We start from the raw sequence: 24834 nt of genomic DNA, 5'->3' as shown, positions 1-24834 counted from the left end.
CCAGTTCCACCTCAATGTGAGAATAAATTCATTACTTCTAACTACTGACGAACAAGATATCAGATACTTAACCTGCTTAACCTGTCCTTCATTGCAGTAATGTACCACTGTTGTTGTTAGTTTACTTGCACTGTTGTTTTTTAATGTCTCAGTCAACTGCTTATAGCCTGCAGTCTAAAATCACAAAACACTAAAATGTATATTATTTACAAGGGGTTTATTACCTGTAATTATTAGAAAAGTTAATATATTATCTACTAATGCGTTATTGATCAGTTATGAGCAACAATTTTAGGTGGCAAGCTCTTGGAAAACACTCAAACACAACACTTTGCTTGTCTGCAGACAGCATTATAATTGAACAAAAGCTCACAGCATTGTTGATACCAGAACTTCTAATCTAATCAGGACACACTGACGTCAAAGTTTCTGTTTAGACTTCTTAAAATGTAATAAGCGAGCTCTTATCGTCGTCAGTTCACATTTGGCACACTGTATTATGTTCTTCATTCATTAACAGCCAGTTAAACTCTAAGTATAAAACAATAAATGGCCATACAGTTGCAGCTGTGAATGCTGATATGTGGTTTTAAAAAAAGGGTTTTGACCTGGGGGATTTGCATCTAATATTCTCCTTAAACGGTCTCAAATGATTTACTGAGCTGTGTTAGAAGACAAGCAAAGTGTCACGCTGGAGGAGGATATTTTACAACCTGGCAACCCAAAAACTCTTACAGGATTAAGAATTAATGCTTAACAAAGTCCTTTAATGCAGCTCATAAACTCTTATAAATGTCAAAAAAAAGTAGGACATTTTTCTATGACGAGTCAGGTGTTCGATAGTCCAGTGTACTTATTACCCACTGGAAGTTTAAATCAAAGTGTCCTTGCATGCAGGATGGCTACATTTATTGGTACATTTACAGCCTTCTCTCAATTAAAAATATAGCTAACTGAATATATATGTGCCTCTCATAAGCAATAAAACTGTCATCAGCTTGCAGATATAAATTATTAGATGATGTCTAGCAGAATTGAACAAATAATCCCTCACTAACTGGAGACTTTAATAAAAATGTGTTGTGCAGTAGGAACTTTCAACAAAAGGCTTTAACAATTCAGATATTCTGTAAATGAGTGTCAGAACTAGTCAGACATTTCGATTTATAACTGCCGAGAATATCTCTGTATTGACTCGACAGTATCGCTGAGCAGCAGGTAAAATAGCAAAGTCTAAATTCATTCCTGTAAACAGACGAGCTGCAACGTTTCAGTCATTTAAAACAGCCACTCTTCTTGCAGCAAAACAAGAAAAAGTCAAACACAAAAATAAACAAACAGAGCTTTTAATTTTATTTACATTACAAGTGGCATTGATATTACACACTTGGTTCATTCATTCTTCCTGGTTGTTCTGTCATACAGACATACAGACAACGCATGCATTAACCATCAGAGTTTGTAGTTGAGAGATTGTGCGGTGAGTCAGCTATATACAGTCAGCATCATGTGAATGGATTCAAGGGTAACTTGGGACAGAAAATAATCTGCCACGAGATAAAGAGTATTGGTGTTGTGAAGGTAGTGTAGGAAGTACTACACACGTCTCAGCTCGTGATGCTGAAGCTAAAGGCCAGAAACATAACGATGTGATTTTATTACCCCTTAAGGCTGTGGTAAGTCTGTGCGCTGTCACAAATAAAACATTCTGCTTTCTGAAACTTAAGGCTACAGTACATACAGTATGCAGAGCACAATTTACAATAACAGCAGCGACGAGCGATCCAAAACTTCAGACTGTTCCTGTCAACGTCGAGTTCTACTTTAACGTCCTGAGCTGTCTGAGGAAAAGCATTCAGCGCAAACAACCTGAACTGTAGCACGATGGCGTGTGGGTGCTCCAATTGCACTGTAACCTCAGTGTGGTTATTTTATTTTTTATTTTTTCATAAACGCTGAACTTTTTGATTGCAACTCATCTTAATCATTAAGTCAAAAAACAGGAGTTTAAAGAAAAAGAAAAAGGGGAGCACATGCTAAATCAGTCATATGGGTTATATCAAAGCGCAATATCTACCAAGAAGTGAGTTCTTATAAATGGCAACCTGCACCCTCATCCAAATGCAGCCCAGCAGCTGATTGTGATTTGTAGAAAAAGCTGCCAAATTATTACTCTATGATATGGGAGACCATTAAAATAACACTTCAGGTAATGGCTAAATGCACTGAATCAAACATAACAGCACAAACAGGAAAAAAAAAAATAACAGCATAGCCCTGCATCATCATAAACTTCATCACCCGTAAAATATCATATGCATGAAATTTTAGCACTATGAGGAGATGCAACGTTTTGGCTGAATAAATATTAACTGTGAAGTTCTAATTTAACATTGTTCCCCGATAATAAAGACTGTTCTGATCCCTAAACAATCTGTTGATTGTCAGGAAAAACAAAAAGTCAGGTTTTGGCTGAACATCCACATGTTTCAATAGAAAGCATAAATAATATAACTGCTGACGATACAAGACATTAGACAAAGTCTGAGTGGAGTGGAAATGGCTGAAGTGGATTTTTGATCCTGTGACTATTTGTGAAATAGGAAAGACATGAGAACTATTTTTTTAATTTAAACCTGCGTTCCTACCATGGACCTCTTGAGTGTGAGTATACAACAAGATAAACTGTAAGGTCGATTCTCTGGGATGTTCAGGAGGAGCTGAGGCCAGAATCGGACTCCACGCTTCCAACAAAGGGTTTGGAGGCGGTGCAGGGCGCCCTGGAGCAGGGAATAGAGTCGCAGGAACAGCTCTTTAGGGTCTCCTCTGTAATGACCTCCCGCAGGGAGTGTTGCTCCTCTACCTGGAAGATGTTTGGCTGCTCTCCGTGTTCATCACAGATACTATAGAGGGAAAAAGGAGGCATATTTAGATACGGATGCACAGCCGTAGGATTATCAGATCAAACAAAGCTCTTCATAACTTCATTATGCAACACGTTAGGATGTGACAGTATGACGATAATGTCACACTAGAATCAACTGGAGGTTGTTAGAGATATATTAACAGTACCGCGAAGTAAAACAAAATATTTTGTTAGTACAAACTTACAAAAAATACAGTATTTTAATTCTGATTTAAGTTGCACAAAAGGTTTCACCAGGCAAAATGCGCAAATATGAAGACTAGTCCAGCTCAGCTCTAAACTACTGATCAACGAGGTAATCTTTCCAAACAGTAATCCACACTCATGTTTTTCATGCATCCACCTCAATAGAAACAGCAATGCCTGCTGCATTCATTTATGACCTGGGGAATGATTGCACTGGTTGCCATATTGGCAGTGAGAAAGCCTTTTCTGATTGCTCTCAACCCTCTGAACCCAAAAACCCACAGGTAAAATCGAAAGGCATGTTAAGAAAAGTTGCCAAACAATTTGCTAAAATTACGCCTTTTATAAGAGCCAAAGTGTAAAAGCACAAAGAAGCTCAGATTGTCAACTTTCTAATGGTCCTTGAGTGTTTTATATGTGACATGACAATCCATTGGCAAAATGAATTCAAACAAAAAGTTTAAAATCCATATAGTTCATCAAAATCACATTAATCAATGTCACGTTGAAAAATTTACTAAAAATTAACCATTTGCAACAGATTCTGTAGAAAAAAAAACTAAGAAAATCATCATGAGTCATCAGTTGCAACCAACAAGCAAGTGACGAAAAAAATTGGGGAGCAATGTGGTTGAACTGCAGGCTGTGTTTACACAGAGCAGATGGAGAAGTTAAAAACTCTATTAAAGTAATAGCTGTTGTATGTTGACCCACCATTTTCCCCCAGTATTGGTAACACCTGTAGGCATTTGGAAAAACTTTGTACATTTTTTTTTCTTTTTAATGTTTGTAAAATAGATAAACAAATTCAACTTGTTTTCTTCTTCTTCTTTTTCAAGATTTATCCCATTACTACTCTGACATACTGCACAGAAGACTTCTCAGTTCTCTCTACTTCCAGCAATCATGCTATTTACAGTTAGGGTGCAGGACTTTATATTGCAGTGAACAAAATGCCAGGAACTATTTGGGTTTCAGAGGGTTATATAATTTTTTGATATCATCCGTTCCTTGAGCTGACCACCTCACTTTCTACCTGCTTGGCAATGTTCCACACTTTGTCAAGCAACACCCAAGGGCTTGACACAAAATTTCCCTTTACTTGATTAGCGAGTGTACTTTGAGTTGACCACTCACTGGCTTATCAGCTACATTTGAGTGGCTCAATTTTACAACCTGCACCAAAGCAGATTAGATCACCAAAGCACATTAGGTCAAAAATGAAGGCATCACACCATCTGTCTGGAACCAAGTCTCTGAAAGTGAACACACTCTGAAGCCAGTTTTTAGAATTTGGTAATCAAGAATGGCAAATGTAGGATATTTGACAGGCAAAATGAGCCCAATACACTGAAGGATTTGCCAAATAGAAGGCGGAGAGTCCAGTGCGATCACCCCTTTTGTAAAATAATAAGTAAACAAATAAAATAAACTATAGTACAAGCAGATCATCCACAAGCATGATAGGTGCAAATAATAGAAAATATAGTTGTAAAAAAAGAAAAAGCTGTGACATCTGAGAGGTGGAGTGTTTTTTTTTTTTTTTTTTAAATGTGTAGCTTGAATGCAGGTACTTGTTGGACTTCTAGGACTACACCTAGTTAGGATGTATGGTGGTCAAGGTGGCTTTGTGATATGAAAGCTGCATACATCAACTTAAGGAAAATTAGATCAAAACTAGCAGTTCAAAGCAGTGTATACAGGTACTCATGCACTGGGCAAGCCATTCACTCTTCAAAAATATCACCCAGTATAACATCAAGCATGCTTTTACTGCGAGTAAGGAGGCCTTTCATGGCATACCCAAAGCAATACACAGGCATGTAGAAAAAAAAAAAAAAAAGTGACCTCGCTATCAGCTGTAGAAACTAGCCTTAAAATGATAAACATGGCAGTTGACAAATCAAAAAACGTTTTTAAAGATTCCAAAACAACAACTAGTACGGTGCTGCTAAGGCGTAGAAAATGTGATAAGTCAACCGTCTTGCATCATTGTCCAGGAACCTTATTTTGTTCCTGTAGCATTTAATGAGTAATATTTATTCAGGTAGTATTTGAGGAGCAGGGGGGGACCAAAAACAAGCCAAGGGGTGTAGAGTGAGTACATCAACAAAACACAGCCAGGAACCAGAGAGACATTACGGGAATCTGGAGAACTTGAGTCAAAATGTGGCACCAAGCTTTCACAAATTCTGCAAGAAAGAGGCACAGTTACAACAACAACCTGGAGATGTCAGAATTTTTTTTTAAAAATAGATTTGAGATGAAGTGGAATCTACAGGGATTACTGGGTACTAATAAGGGGTTCACTGTCTGTGTTCGGCTTTCTGCAAGGGTCTGAAAAAATCTGGGCCAAAGTGCAAACACAAATGGAGAACAAATGTCATTGTATAGTGAAACACAGAAGTGAAACGGCTGAACAAACACGTCCTGCTGATCACGCAGCTTTTTGTTGAGACCAGACAGACAAAACTCCTGCACTCTGCTACCAATGCAAGCTTTACTTATGTAAAGCATTGGCCAATGCTGTAAATTAATTTCCAGCTCACAGATTACTCAAGGAATAATCAAACCTTTTTGTCTGACGCCATGACAGATGCCAAATAATTAACATCGCTGCCAGTGCCGGATTATGTAACACGTAGACCCTGAAAAACATGCTGACAAACAGCCGAGTGTTCAGATGAATAGCAGTTATGAATGCAGTAGTCTGTTGATGAAAATGAAATGCCTGCTTAATAACTCGGGTGTGGCGTCAGCCAGTAGAGACAAAACTGTGTGCGGGACAAGGGTCAGGGTGTTACTTAACAGGCTTCAGCACGAAAAGCTGAATTTGGATAACGTTTATCAAGGTGTATTATCTGTGTTTGATTAGAATAGTTTGTCATGACCGGAGTAGTTTGTAGCTCGCAGTGTGGCCTTATCCACCTGACCTGTGAGTCAAAAGAGCAGTAAAATGTGTGACCCAAGAGCACGACAGTGAAATTACCTGGTTTGAAAAACGAGCCAATTTCGAATCTGCTTTGACTTAAATTTACTGCATTACTTTGAAAATGTGTTCCAAGTGTGATGTATCTTTTTCATTAAATGATAAGATTAACACGTTTTCCAGGATACAACAGATGTCATAATACAATATGCAATGGAAATATGGGATCCACGTATTGCCAAATGGATTAGCATCAAAATGCATATTCATACCATCTGAATCCTTAATTTCCAGGAGGGTTGAAGAATTAATTGATCTTGAAGCAATGAAATTATCAAACTGCAAAAGGCTGTAATTTGGAATAGATGTTATGAAGTGTGTCTGACTCTGGGTTTTAAATGTGGTGTCACAAATTTGTGCCGTCGTCCTTGTGTCATGTTTTTGAGGGTAGCTCATGTGTTAAAGCCCCATCACATGTTACACAGAGAAGACTAGAGAAGCTTGACTTACAATCAAATTCCAACATCTGTCAGAAAAGTGGTGTTTTCCCTGTGTCGCTCAGCTTTAAAGCGCAGTGTGTGTTAACATTTTTTAACTTGTCTGTCTGCGTGTGTCAGCAATGATTTCCACCAACAGCCTGTACCACAACAACAGCACTGTGACGCAACCTGTAGTTGTAATTCACGTGTTTATCTACACTGAGCACATACGACAGCAGCAGATCTCTGGCAATCATTCACCTGTCTGGAATAGTGAAAGTTTGTTTCTGCAACAGCAACAACTCAGCAGCTGGCCGATGAAAACTGTAGCAGACAGTCACAGCTCAAACTTAATTAAAACCCAAAGCAAAACACTGTAAAGGAAATAACTATTCTCCCTAACCTTCTTAGTGGACAATCAAACACTGAAGTGAATACTTGGGAAAGCTGTAACTGGGTTCAAGTTAACGCCCACATCACATAACCACAACCTGTCACAGGAATTTATGACAGCAAACTGAAGCATCTCCAGGCTACGAAATTCACACGACAACCAAAAAGTGGGCTTCTGGCTAAAAATAACTGTTTTACCGTAACTAATCTTTCCCAGGTTTCAGAAAACCTGCTTGGAAAGTTTATAAAAAAACTGCTATATGTGATATATTATGTATAATATGTGATTGCTAGTATATTTAATGTAGTGTAGCATCTTCTTTAGCACCAGCTGATGAACAAGTAGTAATGAAGAATAATTGAAACAGAAAAAGAAATGTAATGAACAAAGCCCAAGTGCAAAACAAGAGGAGACAGCAGTTCCTTACCCCTCATTACACTGAACCTTCACACTGGACATTCACCACATTGATGTTCGTGGTTGCACAAGAACTGACGTGGCAGCCACAGATATGCATGCTGAATTATAACCTACCTGTCATAGATGAGCCCGTCAATTCCCTGCTCTCTCAGCGTCCTCCTGGTCTCGTGATCGTTGTTGTCGTCTCCCCAGCAGAACACCACCAGACCTTTAGCCTGGGCATCCCCGATGTAGCTGAGGTTTTTTAACAGCTCCTCGGTGTGGGCACTGATTCCCTGGAAGAGCAACAGATTAGGTTCAGTGAATGAAAAGAGGAAAGTGTTTGAACATTTTCACCCTCATGTGAGGCAAAGCACAGGGGATGGTGCGCTAAATTCCAGTGAAGGCTGTCAAAGTCCCTTGGCTTCATTAAAATTATAAATATTTTTTTAATTTAGCTGCTAAAAGTGGAGAGACTTTGTCACTAAAACCGTATATGTAGAATTTTTCTAAATGTACATCGCTGCAACATTTTTAATTACACATGCATTTTTAAAATACAGTCGAAATTATGATTTAAAATTGGTCAATATACTCTCATCTGGCCAAATACTTACTCGTCAGTCAACCTCCGGTGTTAATTTAAATAAGGAGAAAGTGCAATATAAATGACTTTCAAGGATCTGTCCATCCTTTTTAGTAATGGGAGGAATGGACTACCTGTGAACACAACCTCCCAACTTTGCTATGCTGGAAACACTAGTTTATTTAGGCTTTATTTAGATTGAAAAGACTAGCAGGTAGAATGCACTCTGGCTGATTTAGTTAATCTACAAATAAGTTGCAGATTTTCAATTGGTTGACTGCAGCTCTACTATGCCAATACTGCTCACCAGAATATTTTCACTTTGGGCGAAGCTGATGGCGATCTGAGTGGTCTGGCAGCGGATGTCCATCAGCTCAGGATACTTGTCTGAAATCCCCTGAGTCAGGAAGAGGATGGGGTACTTGTTCTGCTTATTTCGCACCCTGAAGGACAAACAGAAACAGATCTCATGAGCTGCTGGAGAACACCTGTTTATAACCAAATCCTTAAGCAGCAGTTCTACGTCCTGAGTGATGCTTTCCAAAGCTAGAAGCTGAATTACATGACGATAGCCTGTCAGTCTTTAAACACAATTAAAATATTATGTGTTTTAATAGAAATAGTGAAATATGTCAGCTTCATGAGAAAGTCCAGAAAAATCTTTGCTAGGTTCTTTATCTACGTGAAACCTTCAGTTACTATTGAATAAAGCCTGTATGCATGCCCATGTAATGCTATTGTGTTTGTGAACGACATGCAGTTCCTACAGCTCGTTAGGTCTCGGTGCGTGCCTTCTTAATCCAATTGCACTTACATGGTGCAGATATCTGGGTCAAAACAGGAGAACACAATGCGTCTTTTTCCGCCTTTCTGCAGAACGCAGGACAGAACAATGTCGAGGAAGGTGTTCATGTTGAAGTAGCTTGACAAGTTGCCGTCCCACGACCCGTCCTGTCAACGTAAAATGGTTAAAAACATCAGCTTGTTCTATAAATTAAAAGTGCCTGTTTTTCTCCATTCTGTTTTAGAATACTCACCTTCATCTGGCAGATCCATTTGAGCTCGATGTTGAAGCCAACGTGTTCAGGAACAGCTTGGAAGATCTGCGAAGAGGTACAAAATCAGATAATTATTTTACTCACATAAAATTAAGCCCAGGAGAGGAGAAGCCAACGATATCTGAACTGAATTTGTTTTTTATTTATGAGGGATGATGCAGTTCCAACACAGCACATGAAACCGATGAGCTGCACAGAAAGTTTAGAGCTATTGCTAATTACAAGCTCCTGTCCCTAGCTGGGCTTTTACATCCACAGTGTAATTAAAATATACAGCTTTAATTCTCATAAGACCACAATACAATGTAGACAATAAAATATTCACAACAAAGTATATCATCATAAAGTCATCTACCTGTGAGAGTGAAGGAAACGGCTGGTGCTCATCGATTTCATCTTCCTCGTCCAGCAGATCTAAGCAACAAACAAAATAGAAGAATGTTCGATCGCAAAATAAAAATGATCTGCTGACCTAATTACATATTCATCACCACTTTTATGTGATGTGCAATGAGGTAAACAGAAGAATCGTTGATCAAAAGTGAAGTTATGCTCGTCTTTTGATCTACTTTACAGGGAAGCATACTGTAGTTTGTGGAACAAAGCTAAAATTTCAACACATTATGTAATACAGGCACATTGCCTAACATACTAATAACATTTTACAGCTAAGCTACTTCGATTTGTCGTCCAAGGTCTAAGCAAGTACAGTGAGGTGTCAAAACGACAAAAAACAGCTGCATACCTTTTTGATCGCTTCCTTTCATGGCAGTGGCATGAGCCAGCTGTGCAAAGAAACAAATCATACATTATGCACTTAAATATCAACAGTGAAAAACAATATGTCACTTGTTTAGTCAATGAATGATCAAAAAGACAAATAGTATTTTCGGTGAATAGGTGGAATGAGAGTAGTTCTGGTTACTGGACTTTGGCTTCTTACAATTAATTCTCACTATGATTGACTGATATTTTAAAATGCTCCAGTCACAGCCCATGCAGATAAAATCACTTGGTTTCAGCTTGGGTAAATCTGATTTAGAACGCTATATGTTGCTTTTTTAAAGTAATTTTTGGTCACACAAATGTTTAAGTTGCTGGCAAAGGCAAGGGACACCCTGGACAGGTTGCCAGTCTATCACAGGGCTACACTTAGAGACAGACAACCAAGCACACTCACATTCACACCTACGGACAATTTAGAATCACCAATTAACCTCAGCATGTTTTGCACGGGGAGAACATGCAAACTCCACACAGAAAGATCCCAGGTGTCCTCACTGGGACGCGAACCGGCGACCTTCTTGCTGCGAGGCAACGGTGCTAACCACTGTGACACCTTGCAGCCCTAAGCAGTTCTATATTTATTCAAATATTATATTTTATCCCTAATTAACAAACATGATCTCAGTAATGATTAAAATAACCTGATTGTCATTTTAGCCATAATTGTGCAAATATTTTTTGGCATATAACTGCCATATCAACAACAAGACATTAATAATGCCTGACATTTAGCTGATACAGATACAGATACACAACTGCAACTCAGCATCAGCTAAGTAGACAAATAATTGCTAAAAAAAAACAAATGTGTTTTTGTTTACAGCTGGTGTAATCTGCATGATGACATTTAACTCACTGTGCTTTGGATTCAAACTTGGTGCTGATGGGAAGCAATGCCATGGACATGCATTAATCATTTGTTAAGAGAAGACCTTTGCTATTCATAGCTTTCACTGTAAAAGCTTGAGCTGTAGGGAAGCAGTGGTGTTTGGTGACCTTTCAACCTATATTTCCTAAAAATGAGGTCAGGCTGCACAGACTGCATGGACACCTGGCTGCGATCCGGTTTCAATGCGAACCACACCACCTCTTGATGTGGCCTAGCTAGTCTGATTGCATTCCTATTATGATGCATGCTTAAATACATGTTTTTCCTGATCCAGGTGAGATTGTTTTTATGTTAACTGATGATGTAAATGAGATTATGAACCAACCAGAAGCAGATTTACCTTCAAAAGCTGCAGCTGGTCAAATGTCAGGTTTTTCACTGGGACCTCAATAAGCTCCAGATTCTTGTCATTTTTCTGCCGAGTCAGAGAAAGAATTATTAGCACAACAAGGGATCAATGTTCAGTGTAGCTTGCAATGAAAAACCTGTACATTGTGACACACCGTTTCCCAGTCAAACAAAATATCAATAGAGACGGAGGAGTTTCAGAGCAAAGTACAACAGGCCTTTAATTTACCTTCTTGGTGGATATGCAGCAGGTGAGATCATGGTAAACGATAGGAACCGCGTCCTTGGAGAGGTGAACATCAAACTCCACAAAGGGTGCACCCTGCAAGTACACAAATAGAACACAAGTATTTAAATAGCGGTCATGTCAAAGGTAGTATTCACTCATGCATTAATCATCTCGGAGACTTACATGTTTAGCAGCCCTTTTGAAGGAGGCTATTGTGTTCTCTGTGACTCTGTGATGCCTGTAAAATACACAATAATAGAAAACATTTTTTACAGGAATTCACGTTGGAAACATGCATTTCTAAATGTAGACAAAAATAAGTGGATGCATTTACTTGTAGTGAAACTTTGCACTTTTTTTGTTCCATCCATCACAACTAAATTTGCAAAGTTGAATCCATTTGTCAACTATTAAATGAATGATGAACTATTAAAACAGTCATATAATTGATTTGAGTATTTTTTTAAAAGGGGAAAACAGTCAAAAATCTCTCATTCAGCTACTCTAATTGGAAGATTTCTGGGTTTTTTTCTTCCTGTGTGAAGGAATCTCTTTGAATTGTGGACAAAACAAGACATTTGAGGAAGTCCTCTACAGCGTTGGGGAAACACTGATCCAAAATTTGTACCATTTTCTGACATTTTTTGACCTAATAATCAAGAAAAAAAAATCAAAACTAATCACTAGACAATGAAATCCAAACTGTTCACTCTACCCAAGCAAAAAAACACATTGACAGGACTTGATGTGAACGGCTAAATCATCAGCAGAATGAAAACTTCTTGAGTATTCAGCGATTAATAATTAACTGCACAGATGCATCTTTTCTTTTCAGGTCACTAACAAAACATTTGTTCAGTTAAAGATCCTGACCTTGAACATATAGCAGCAAGTTTGCAGATTCAGATCAACTGGTTGAGTCTCTAGCATGTTTTACATTGCTGATATAAACATTTCAGTTATAATCACTTCCTGTCACTAATGAATACAATCTGCTATTTTATCTATGTACATGTTTTTTTTCCTCTCTCTTTTTGATCAATCTGATGTGCAGGTATAAATCTGCCAGTATGACTCACTTGGCTGCATGCGTGCTGCCAGCTCCTCGATGACCCACATCCAGAGTGCTTCTTTTCTTCCAGTATTTGGTGAACGAGGAGCTCATGTCACACTGCAGCCCCTGGATGGGTCGGATTACCAGGTAATCCACTAAAACAGAAGTCAAACTTTTTGTACGTTTACAGTACACACAAATATTAGCCAACAGGTATATAAATAGAAACACAGATTGCTCAGCAAGTGGTACAGATTGCGAAAAAAATTTTCTTTACTTTGCAGTGTAAATATCTACACTACCTTACCTCTTACTTTCCCAATGGTCTGTCTGGAGTTTCGTCCCATTATGGGAAGTGTAACTACCCCAATGTCTTTTCCACTCTCCAAAAATGAGGACGAGAGGAGGTAGGCTATGCCCACGTGTCCTGGATGGACGTCACCCTGGACTACATGCGCACTCAGATCCTCCTGTAAACAAAAAGTCAGGATAAATACAACGCTAATTATACGTACCCCGATAAAACAATTAAAAATCGTCATTTCAAACTTCAGTACAACTGTGCAGAATGATAAGAGGCTGTATTAACTCGAGCACTACCTCAAAAAACTCAAAGGTGAGCTCCAGGTTGTCGGGGTCCATGGTGTGGATACTGTACTCGGTCCACTGGGACGGCTCCAGAGCGTAGCCACACTCGGGCTGCGAGTGACGTGATCGATAGCCATTGGCATTGATGAGACTGATCCCCAGGGTTGTGGTCATCTTGTGCCAAGCTGAAGGACTGAGCTGCTCCTCTTCGTCGTCGTCATCCTCTTCCTCAATGCCCTCTAATGTCAGCTTGATCCTGCATAGATAGTTAAAATGAACAGTTAGTGAGATATAGTCATATTGGAGGCCACATATATAGAAAATAAAGTTTAAAATTAAACTCTTAAGACAGGCTCAGACGAAAGGACTTTTAAAAGCCTGACTAGGGTTGTATCACACACAAGGGGAGAAGCTTTACCGATACTCTTCTCTTTAATTTCAGGCATGCGGTAAATGCAACATTACACAGTACAGAACATGATTAAAGTTATGGTTCCAGAGGGAGCCATCAGGGAGCAGGAAAGTAAGCACTATCTCACATGACCTCATGGGAAAACAGATGGAAGCAAAATGGAGAATGAGGGTTTAAAAAGATTTTAACTTGTGAATATAATATTTGATATGACGAGTTTGAGTTTGGGTTCATGTTGAAAGACTGGATGTGTACACCCTCACATTACCATATGATCTAGTCACAACAAGATCCCAGAGCAGATTTCCTCCTTGTTTGAAGGGTGAAACTGGGGTAAATCTGTAGCATTAGCCTGGCTTTAGCTACTTTAATAAATATGTATGCAGGACTTTAGTTACACTCAGGTAACAGTAGCACTGCAATGATCCGTCTTGTGTCGCTTTCACGCTACACTTTCTCCGGCTGTCTGGTGTTAAATTTGGCCTTTGGCATCACCCATACCTGAAGCGAGACTTCTTGAATTTCTTCTTTGTAATGGACACCGGGGACATCTTAGAATTGTGCAGACGTAGGCGAATTTCCGTCTGGCACGTCAGCCACCCAGAGTCAACACAATTCACCCCATCTATAGAAACAGAGGACGCAGACAGGAAACACGCGATGAGCCTCGACATTCGCTTTGTCATTCATGAATGATGAACTGCAGAACTGGTCTCAGATACAATAGCAGGGCGGAGGCTGCGCTTTGCTCAGTTATAATGGACAACCTCAAAACCTGAGCTATACAAAAGATGGGAAGTGTTGAGAGACATATAATTTAGGTTTAAGGTGGTTTTACGTCACAGTCTTTATGTAAACCCCAAGTGGCGTACACTGGGCTGCAACTAACAATTATTGTCATTGTTGGGTATTTTCTTAATTAATCAGTTGTTTGGTCTATAAATTGTCAGAAAATGGTGAAAAATGTTCATCAAACGTCTTCATTTGTCCACAATCCAAAGAATTTAGACTTGTTTTTCTTAAAATGTACTCAGACTGAATAAACGATAATCATAATAGTTGGCGTTTAATTTAACTGCAGACAACTAACTGAAGAATTGCTGCAGCTCCTGTAAGTAATTCTAATGACTGTGTTGGACAATTAGTTGTACCTTTTGTGTGTTTTTTATTGAACTTACTGTGAATGCCAAATTGTCCATCATCAATATCCTGGTGTGTTTCTGCAGTAAAGGGGAAAGAAAAGCATTAAAAGCGGGATAGATGATGTTTTCAAAACATTTCTATGCAGAACACTTTGTATAGCACGAGGGTTCACTTAGCAGGTTGTTTATGAAGCTATTACAAACTCAAACAAAGCATTGCTGCATCTAACATAAATGTAAGCTTTACATATTTAGAGCAAATTCTTGTTTTTGTAGGAAAAGCGAGTTAGTGGGAAATAAATAAAAAGGATTGGGTGACAGGTTGTGGTGGAAAACAAAACACCAAGCAGCTGCAACTATTCTCCCTATGAAGCTCACACTGTATGAGCTTGGTTTGCATTATGTCAACACAATGGCATGTTCACCAGAGAGATCTACAATGACGGGTCATGACATGTGCTGCATTGCAGTGTTTCCTCTGTGGCTATTGATTATTCCGACATGTGCTTTCCCTTAATCTGTTTTTAAAAGCATACACGCTGTGACTGATAAGCAAGAAGCTCCAGAGGCTACCAGTAAATTACAGAGTTGTAGGAGGAAACACTGCAGTCGTGGAAGCATCAGTGTATTTATAAACCCACAGCAGGGCTGCATGATATCGGGGAAAACTGACATGGCGGTATTTTGTTTTTCTCGGATATATACTTAAAAAATAACCAGATGACTTGAATTAGTCTATTTTTTGAAAGATTTATTAATTCTAAAATGATTGGGATGATTTTGTAGAGGAGTGCCTCTACATTGACGTTACAAAATCTTTTTTACAAAATGCAAAAAAAACTATTTGGATCGTTCAGTGTAACACTGGTAAAGGCATCAGTTGGCATTCTGATCTGGCTTTGGACGTGTCATACAGGGCTTTGTAGTGCTGATTTAAATGGTAATACACCTGATGCAGTGTTTGTTTTTACAGCCAAGTCTTCCTGTTCACTGTGTCTCCCCTGTTCCTCATTCACTTTGCTGTCTATATGTGGCGCCTGAATGTCAACTAATTCCATGTTTTTTAAATACAGTTTAGTAAGTTGCGTTTAAGCAGCGCTGATGCTGAAACAATATATTTTGCGGCCCCAACTCAAAGCGGCAAACTTGTTTTCTTTAGCGAGATGCATTACTGTCATTGGGCAGCGCTTATTTGTAGGACAGCAGGGGATGGGAGCTCTGTAGGGGGTTTGAGTATGACACACTTTACCAAACCCAACCAAACCGTGCACCTGTATTTTGTTGTTCTATACCTGTGGGGCTCATCGTGCGAGGCTGATGATGGGTCTCCCACATATTGACTATCACTTGACAGGGGCCACCTGCACTCTGCAATTCCAATGTTGGATACAACGTTAGGGTTTTCAGATCAGATACAGTGAACTACTTCTCAGGTTGTTCTCAAAGCCAGGCTCCAGACTGTGAGAAAGGAATTAGATCTGGTATAGTCACCGATCCCCCAGCTAGGGCAGTCAGCCACCATGGGTTGAAATCTGAAAAGTGGATTTATTAGTGAAGGGAAAAAAAAGAACTGATTTCATAGTTACATGTAAAGCTGCTCTTTTTACACGTGTCATCGTGACACCATTAACCATAGCAACAATATGTGTACAGCAGCATATTGTAGATATTTATTTTAAAATTAAATCATAGCAGCCAGCTTTAGTCAACAACTACTCAAGACATCCAGTCAGTGAGTTAACATCCTGTTCTTAGTAACTTCCCAGTATGGTTTAAAAATGCATAAATCATCACAGGAAAAACTTTTTTTTTTTTTCATCTCACCACAGCTGCTTACAGTAAGACTTTGCTAGGTTTCACTTTGCACAGATTTTAGATTAAACCACACAATGAGGTGTATCACAGCAGCGGTACAAACACACGAGAAAACAAAGTCCAAACATGCAGCGTCTCGCACAAAGTGAGCTCCACCCTTGGATTAAAAAAAGACACAAACAACACGCCCAAACGCAGGCTGCACAAAGTCACCAGAAACTTTTGCACTCTGACACCTACAGCGTGATTTTTGGAAAGTATCTTCCATGTTCTCTCTCTTTTATCAAAGAAATGTGATTCCTGGTATGTTTGCATGTATGTTTGCATACAGACAGGAGGCTGAGCAGAGGCCCAGTAAAGCCTCACGTGCCAGATAAGAACAAGCCAGCTGAGCAGTTTTCCTGGACTTAAATATATCCCATAGCGCCGACCTCAAGCCGTTCCTGAGGGCATAAATACACATGCAGTGGCAGTAATCCGCCGATTCTGTGATTGTTCGACCTTAAACTGTGGTAAATAGAGAACCACACAATCTGAGGAAGTCACAGCTCAAGTTCATGGTGACTTTGAGACTCATAACAATTGAACAAAACTTCTTTTTCCTCTTTCTGCAAAAGTACATGCATCAGATCACATAACATGCAACAACAGAGTCAAACAAATGTGAACTCAGAATACAATCAACAACAAAATTGATCTTTTTAACTATTAGTAACTAGACTATAGAGTTTCGACTACAACAAGCCAAAGTATCTACCACTTTGCTCCACTGCTGATGAAAAGAGACTCACCTTTGACTCCAGAAAGAAGCCTTTGAAATAGCGGTACTTGATGACAGCACCTTTAGGAACGGTGACTGCTGCAGTCCATGTGCATCTGTCGGTTAAACAAAATACATATTTTCTTTAAAAGCAGTTACAGAGTACACATGCGGGCATTGTTTAACCTGAATACAAGTGAGGCATTACTATACAGCTTAACCCACCCTTCATCACCAACTGGCTGTAAGGTCACGGCTTCCTGGTGGCTCCAGTTTCCCAGGGCTTCACAGCTCCCAACAACAGCAATCACCTCACCTACGAACAGTCAAAGGAGCATTTTACATAATGAAACTTCAGCATTAATCGCCAATGAAAATAACAGTTGAAAGTACAAATGCAGTATGGCTCAAACTTAGGACAATGGTGGCTGTTTTAACAAAAATATCTAATTTGAATATGTTGTTGATTTTACACATTATCCTCAATTTTCCCCAGTACCTTCACTAAACTGTTTGACAAAAGAAGAAGAACATGATATATGGTTGTCCAAGTGAAAAGCATTACAATGTATGTAACATCTTCACTCATTTATAAAGACATGAAACCTTGTGTACAGTTTGGGACCCAGAGCATTTTCAAAAGTGGAACCATGGCAAAAAAAATAAAAAACTAAGAGGGTTCAATTACAAATTTTTAAATATGCCATTATTTGTTATTAAAATAATTAGACATAACTACAGAATAAACTACCTATTGATTTCTATCATTAATATATATGAGTGAATTTTCAATCATTCCAAAAGGGGAGAAGTACCAGATGAAAGATTTGTAGTGCATATAAATAACGTCAGTCTGATAATAAATGTGTCAGTAGCCCAACGTTGCCTACACGTGTAGTTGTTTGGGACTTTGCTGTTTTGCTTTGTTGTTCCCCACAAGCTTGAAGCGTTTCCAAATGAAAGTTAGAAAATGTACAAAATTCAGAACAAACTTTTGAATTAATTCCAGCAGATCTAACACAACTAAAGCAGCAACCAGATTGATTATTTTTAGCCTACAGTTTGTTCAGAAACAGATTTTGGGGGGACTGCTAAAGCCAAGTAAGTGAAAGTTTATGAAGCCTACTTCACATTACAAAAGACGAGTCATCCTGCTCAAACCCAACTGGCTCACAGAACGACGGACTCTAGGAGAGAAGTCTGCAGTTGGACCCTTCTCCAAAAACGCTTTTACTTTCTGCCACAACCGGATTGGTCAGAGATTACAGTGATACTATACACAACATCAGAAACTGTTCAGGTGGAGCGTTAGCGGTGAATTCAGTGTTTCAGTGAGATGGACTACAATGAAATCTGAGCAGAAAACCCTTTGTTTTTGTTTTGGCAAACTTCAGTCATGTGTGCCACACAAACTATGCAGGTTGTTTTTTTTCCGGTTCTTCTTTGTTAGAGACGAGGCAGGTTTTTACCAAACCAGTCTGGGTGTGGCTGGCATGCACTTTATATCGTCTTGTACCTTGGCAGTACTTGAAGCCCTTTATAAAGTTTCTAATTTGCATGCTAGGTGCTCGTCTGCCATTAAGAGCAACTTCAGGCTCAGTGTCTCTACCACAGTCACCCAAAAGCAATGGCTCCAGGTAAAATACACAAGCAAAACAATGCTACAGTGAAGGGAGATGGAGCAGCAGGTGGGCTGATGAAAAACCAAGATCACTCCTATTGCTGCCGGACCAAAAGTGTCTCCTGTGATCGATGAGTTTGAAAATGTCCCCTGGACTACAAGTACTATCTTTTGGGAACACTATATTCCACAAATAAATGAAAAAGGCAAATAAAATCGTACTTTTACACACTGTTTCTAAATATAAGTGAATGAACACGTTGCAGCAAGTCTCAACAAGTTGAATTTTACCTGGAGTTGTTTCTCCTCTGACAGCCAAAGTGACCTGAGTGGTCTCCATAGTTGACACAGGCACAAAGATTGGCAGCGGAAACAAGCTGAAAGACATCAGGAGGAGATAAATAAATACTCGTACTTCAAGCACGGATGACTGCTAACAAAACTCAAGCTATACAAATGCAGCGAGTACAGCCAGAGTATAACCATCCAAGTTTTTTAATCCTCGGTCATTCCCTCTGTGCATTAAAGCCCTCCAAAATGTGACAACATCGCTGATGAAAATCGTTAGTAGCGTACGTTTTCTGTCCTGTGTGTGTCAGTGAAGCAGCAGATCTGCTTCACGCTGCTTGGCACTTGTGCATTTTGTATGAGCATGTGCGAAAGAGAGAGAGCGAGAGAGGGCTTGTCATTGTTGGTATCTGGTGGTAGCCAATTAACTAATCCGCTCAGGCAAGAATGAGAGGATTCAGGTATTCAGGGCATTTTCAAGAAGGAAAACTATGCAGGCGATGAGGTGCAGCAGATTTTATAACTAGGAGGAAGTGTGACAAATATTCGGTGTTTTGTTATCGGCAAGACTGACAACACATTGGGTCTGCTGATTACTTGTTTTGTATTTTTGCTTTATTGTATTGTGGGGGAACTTTTCCACCTCTACAGCACCTGCAGCTCTTGTCCTGGAAAGAATAAGTCACCTACAGAGTACAAATAAATTATAGTATAAACCAAACTCCCTCCAGCTGGTGGCTAAAACTGGTAGCTTTGGTCTAGTTCGGTGGTTTATTTGTCACAAGGCACATCTTTACATGTTATAACTGTGTAAATCATCATAAATAAGACTGATTCCAATGCCCCCAAACATAGTCAACAAACTTGCTTTGACTATGACTACTTATTTATTTTGAGTGTTTTGTTATCCAAATTACTCACCAAAAAACTACTTGCATGACACATCTGTCTGCATGAAAATGTGTAAACTATAAATTAAACTCATCACAAGGCACACAGGTAGATAATCACTGGTTTATCTGCTTTAACATTGACATTATTGTGACTCGTGCACTAACCACAGAAAGAAGGTGGGATGACTTTACTCTGCAGAGCACATGTTAGCTCATTTTGCATCACTATTACTCTGAGATCGTTTGGAAATGATGAAATGATCAGAATATAAAGTTTTCTGTGCTAAGCTAAACCCACATTAAACTAGCATCACTAGAGAAGCAGCATCAGTGTTAGCTAACAGACAGTTAGCTGCTGGCAGGATGTACATATAGCTGTGAACAGCTAAAGCTAAAATACACCTTCAAAACAAAAGAAGCAGAGAAAACGCGGTTGTAGTAGCTACCTTTGTAATTTTGGCAGCTCTGTGTCGGATCTTGGCACTGCCTGTGGGGGAGAAATTCACGAGAAACCCTGTTCGTGTGTCCCGCTGAGAGGCATCTGTCTGAGGGGAAAGCAAATCTCACGAGCCGCTCCAGCAACAGCCATATCAGCTCCGGTTATCCCGCCCAGAATCGATATTAAGTCCAGATAAAAATCATCACGAGTCTAAATATAACACTAGTAGCGCAATAATTTCCAAAAACGATGGACCTCCCCGCGGACAAACTCCCGTTAGGACGTTAAACTGTCAAGCTTTTCACATAAACTTCAACAAAGATTCTCCGCTATGTGGCGGAATTAACAAACATCCTGCGCATGCGTCAAGTGACCAAAAACAGAAACACAACTTCTGCAACAGACTGTCAAAATAAAACAAACACGGAGGACGACGGGAAGATAGTCAATTGACACTATATTACATCTTATATTACTGCCAAATGCAAAAATATGATCCCAAAATTACTGTGGCATACACAAAGAGGATCTTTTTTTTTATCACCATTTGTGCCCACATAAAAAAATCGCCTTTTTTTTTATCCACTTTGAAGATAATAGTGGACAATTGATAAATTTTAGTATCCTGAAGCAACAGTTGCACTTCTATGAATGAGAGTTTCTACAAGGAGTACAAACAAAAAGTAAAATTAACTTCCTACATTTCCACATTTCATTTATGTAAGCAGTATGTATGTAATGCCAGATTTTAACTGAGTAATGAAGTATTAAGTGCTGCCTCTTTATTCCCTGTAATACTTATTTTGATATCCTATGAAACTCAAATGATTCTTGAATGAGTTTTAGAATAGATTTGTTCTGAAAAAAACATTTACAAAAGGTGACGCTATATGCCGGTCCACACCCAAATACTCTGTTGTAGCAAACCACTTTTTTCTTAAATTAATTTTATTATTATTATTATTGTTGGTCTGGGGGGTCCTTTACCGTAAAGCAAGTTTGCCAGATAAGCCAAGCTTAATTCAATAAGTCTGACTTCTTTGAATTTATTTTGGTTCAGTAAAGCATTATGATTCAAGTTTAGTTACTTTGGTAACTTTTTGAAATTGACATTTGACAGAAAGTCAACTCCAGCATCATCCACACATGCATGTATCTCAACTACTTGAACCTGTATCTTTTAGCCGCCTGACTGTCTGAGCTTTAACTGGCCTTTATGGAACCACTTTAGCCTTGACCGATTTGCTTCATTCAGATCAGATGATGGACTTCAGTCTTCACTTTTCCTCATGTGCTTTATGGAGCATATAAAATACCCTGTCGTTCCTATCATGCATATAAAGAGACATAGATCCTTGGAGTGATCCCACTTATCCATCTATAGATACAGTAGATATAGAGTAAGTGTATTAAACTGTCAACAGTCTGTTGTCCTATTTCTATATCATCTTTACATAATGTGTTTACATAAATTCCATGCTGGCCATAATGCCGTTTAGAACAATTATTTGCATTTAGATTTGAAAAAAGAAAAAAAAAAAAAGCAAGCCCACAAATCCTAGGGTTAGGCTACAGACATTGACAAAAATGTGCAATTTTTCTGAATTCCTAAATTTTGCTGCATTTAATGAAAAATGTTTTGGGTAGATTTGAGTTATGTGCTGTAACAATTGTAACGTTTAACAAAAAAACACGTTTATTTTGAAGGTGTGTGTCGTGTTGATGTTTTTTGCCGGTAACTTGACGGAGCCGGTTCATACCGCCCTGCTCCGGATCTGCGGTTTGCCATATTTGCTGCATTCACGGACCTTCGAAAACACCGCGTTACCCGCTGAAAGCACATGTTCCTCCCCACGGAACAACAACAAACAAAAAACAAACAGTGGTAAACAAAGGTAAAATGGCATTTTCGTCCAGTAACGTAGTGCTGTGCCGCAGTTAAAAGCTTTGGACGAAGCTGTTCGCTACAGACACCAAAGATTTTGCCTTTTTTTGTTTTTTTACTGCAATGCACTCATTCTATTCACATTTTAGATATTTGAAGTAAAACATATGCTACAAATCAAAATGCTTTATTCGCGATGGCTATTTTGATATTAACTGCCACCATACAAAAACAGTAAGAACGAAATACTTTACTAATAAAACTTTCATCGTGATATCGACAGTGTAGGAGTTTACGAGCTGCAGCGAACGCCACATCGGCAGGCTTGTTTATGTTTATGACAGACTGAAGCTAAAGGATGAAGTTAGCGGACAAGAGGCACGATGGCGGTAAAAGATAAAAGAGTAAAGATGAACGTACCGTCAGCAGGAATAGACGAAGCTGCTCATTTTCTAAGAGGCTTTGACTGTTTTTCGGCTGAAGGGAAAAGTCCGATGTTAAATAGGAGGAGATGATGTGTGACGTCAGCAGCGCTGCTTCCCCGACTGTTGATCATAAACACGCCAACGTGGTGGCAGCGATTTAAAACCATAGCAATTATTTTGTTAATCCTTAATATACGTATATTTTCTTCCAACTAGTGGCACACATCTGTCAAATAATAACTTCTTGTTGATTTTAATACAGTAAAATGTGGTTTTGTGGTCAGACATTGTAAAAGAACAAATTATAATTTGCCAACCTGTAGAATATTTATGTGGACATTATTTAGGGGTTTTGCCCTGTTTTTTTTTTTGTTTGTTTTTTACTTGTAGCATATAAATTTGTTTTTGTTTTTTTTTCTGTGATTTTACTAAATATTATCTGGGATTTAACAAAACAGGGAAATCTGTCAAATAAAATTAAAAAAGAAATATACATTTTTTATGCTAAATATACACATTTTTTATTTTAAGTAGTGGCAAATGTCTGTAAAATAATATTAGTTTTCTTAGTTTTGTTTTATTTGTAATATGAATGTGATAAAATGTTGTAGAAGAACAAATAACTACATATAAAAAAATATTATTGATATGGACATTATTTGTGTTTGGGGCCTGTTTTTTTGATGGTTAGCAAGCAGATAAATACTTTATCATGTTTTGTTGTTATTGCACAGCCTTGTCACTGCTCATACTGTACAAACATGTGGCCGACAAAAAACACACTCTTGCATCATTCTACGAAAGCGTCTCGTTGCGTGAGTAAAATGTTAATGTTTGATGAGGTGACCCAGCTGTTAGATGCTCGTGAGTCAAGAGCAGATGATCATTTTTCACTATTTGGCTGTCTGGGCCTGAGAGGGATCAGGTGAAGAGGCCTTTAGCTCAAATATCCTCTCAGGTGGAGGCGTAGATTTCAGGAACACAGGTGATGTATATACCTCCCCTTTAAGTCAAGTTAAGTAATTTATTTTTTTACAGTGTGTGACCATAAATTATTACTTTCAGTTACATCCCAGTACTTTTTTATTGGTTTATTATTATATTAGTGCCCTAAACTGAGTTGTTTAGGTCCCTGGTCATAAACCCAAACTAATTTTTTTGTTGTTTTTCTTGATGTAGACAAACAAAAATCTACATTCGCCACCACTTTAGCTCACCTGGTTGAGCTGGCGACCCATGTACAGGCTCTATAATCCCTGATGCCATTGGTTCGAATCCCATTCCCCCATTCTTCTCCCCCACTTTCCTGTCTCTCTCTCTCTCAACTGTCCTATCTAATAAAGGCAAAAGGCCAAAAAAATAACTAAAAAACTAAAAACTTTACAGTGAAGAAACATCTGAATCTCCTGAGAACATGAGAAGCTTTTTTTGTAGCAGAATCATGCTAAAAACATGTTAATCTATTTGCTGAAGTGGCGTTTTTCATACTCAGGACATGAAACTTGTTTCACTTTCAGCTCCCCTTTAAATAGGTTGGTCTTTAAACAAAGTGGTGACACCCTAATTAAGGAAGTTTTGAGAATGAGGTCATATTAGACGGTTTCTAATTAAAAGTAAGTTGTGCCATGAAAGGATTAACCGTGAATCCTGGTGTCACTCAGATGAACCAACTCCAAATTAAAATCTGGCCTGTAGCCCCCTCTAGTGTTCACATGACAATAACACATCATGCAGTAGTGGAACATATTGATGTCTAAATTACATCACATCTCTAGAAAACATCAGGACTGAATATTCAATCCTCAATCACCACGTAGCCCAAAAGCATAAATACTGTTTAGAAACGGAAACAAAATTTTTATGAATCAGGGATTACAGAGTCCCTCCTGTTCAGATGCAGACAATTCAGAATACAGTAAGTTTTCATTTATAAATCAGCTGCTCCTTACAGTCGGCTGCCTTCACTTCACTAATGAACACCGATGGGACTCTGCTGACACAATTATCAGTCTGACTGTGGATGCGTTGGCCATGAAAAGTTCTGCGCGCCAACTTGCTGCCAGAGGTCGTGCACGAGCTCTGGTGCTCGTCTAACGGCGGATCAGCGGCAAAAAAAAGTGTTTCTCAGATGGTGAGGGGAGAAGGAGGTTTGATGAAAGCAGAAAGGCTACCAGAGAGAAATCGTAATGAGTGAAGAGAGACCGAAGCGTGATGAATATTTCAGGCGGTTACTCGGCGCCCAGCAGGGCTCTCATTAGAAGTCACTTGTACCAGGTGCTACTTGCTGAGCTTTTTCATTCACG

General features: G+C 38.9%; 1 protein-coding gene and 1 long non-coding RNA gene across 2 annotated transcripts; one reads left to right on the top strand and one right to left on the bottom strand.

Moving 5' to 3' along the window:
- Positions 1-1329: 1329 nt before the first annotated feature.
- Positions 1330-20560, bottom strand: gpcpd1 (glycerophosphocholine phosphodiesterase 1). The gene is made up of 20 exons (XM_008287957.1): positions 20229-20560; positions 18893-18978; positions 17206-17296; positions 17012-17096; positions 15698-15773; positions 14442-14483; positions 13765-13888; positions 12864-13107; positions 12571-12733; positions 12289-12418; positions 11393-11447; positions 11210-11302; positions 10973-11047; positions 9703-9742; positions 9313-9371; positions 8937-9002; positions 8714-8850; positions 8207-8342; positions 7449-7609; positions 1330-2903 (listed from the first exon to the last, which is right to left on the bottom strand). The coding sequence occupies exons 2-20, from the start codon at positions 18939-18941 to the stop codon at positions 2711-2713; spliced, it is 2019 nt and encodes a 672-aa protein (XP_008286179.1). The 5' UTR covers positions 18942-18978; positions 20229-20560; the 3' UTR covers positions 1330-2710.
- LOC103361769 (uncharacterized) lies at positions 2911-3201 on the top strand. Its single transcript, XR_520420.1, has 2 exons — positions 2911-3025; positions 3058-3201. It is a non-coding gene; the product is annotated as an uncharacterized LOC103361769 (long non-coding RNA).
- Positions 20561-24834: the final 4274 nt, after the last annotated feature.

The sequence above is a fragment of the Stegastes partitus genome, unplaced genomic scaffold (assembly GCF_000690725.1).
Source record: "Stegastes partitus isolate 25-593 unplaced genomic scaffold, Stegastes_partitus-1.0.2 Scaffold530, whole genome shotgun sequence".
Classification (NCBI taxonomy): domain Eukaryota; kingdom Metazoa; phylum Chordata; class Actinopteri; family Pomacentridae; genus Stegastes; species Stegastes partitus.
Note: the sequence above shows the minus strand (reverse complement) of the source record. Positions and strands in the feature narration are given on the sequence as shown.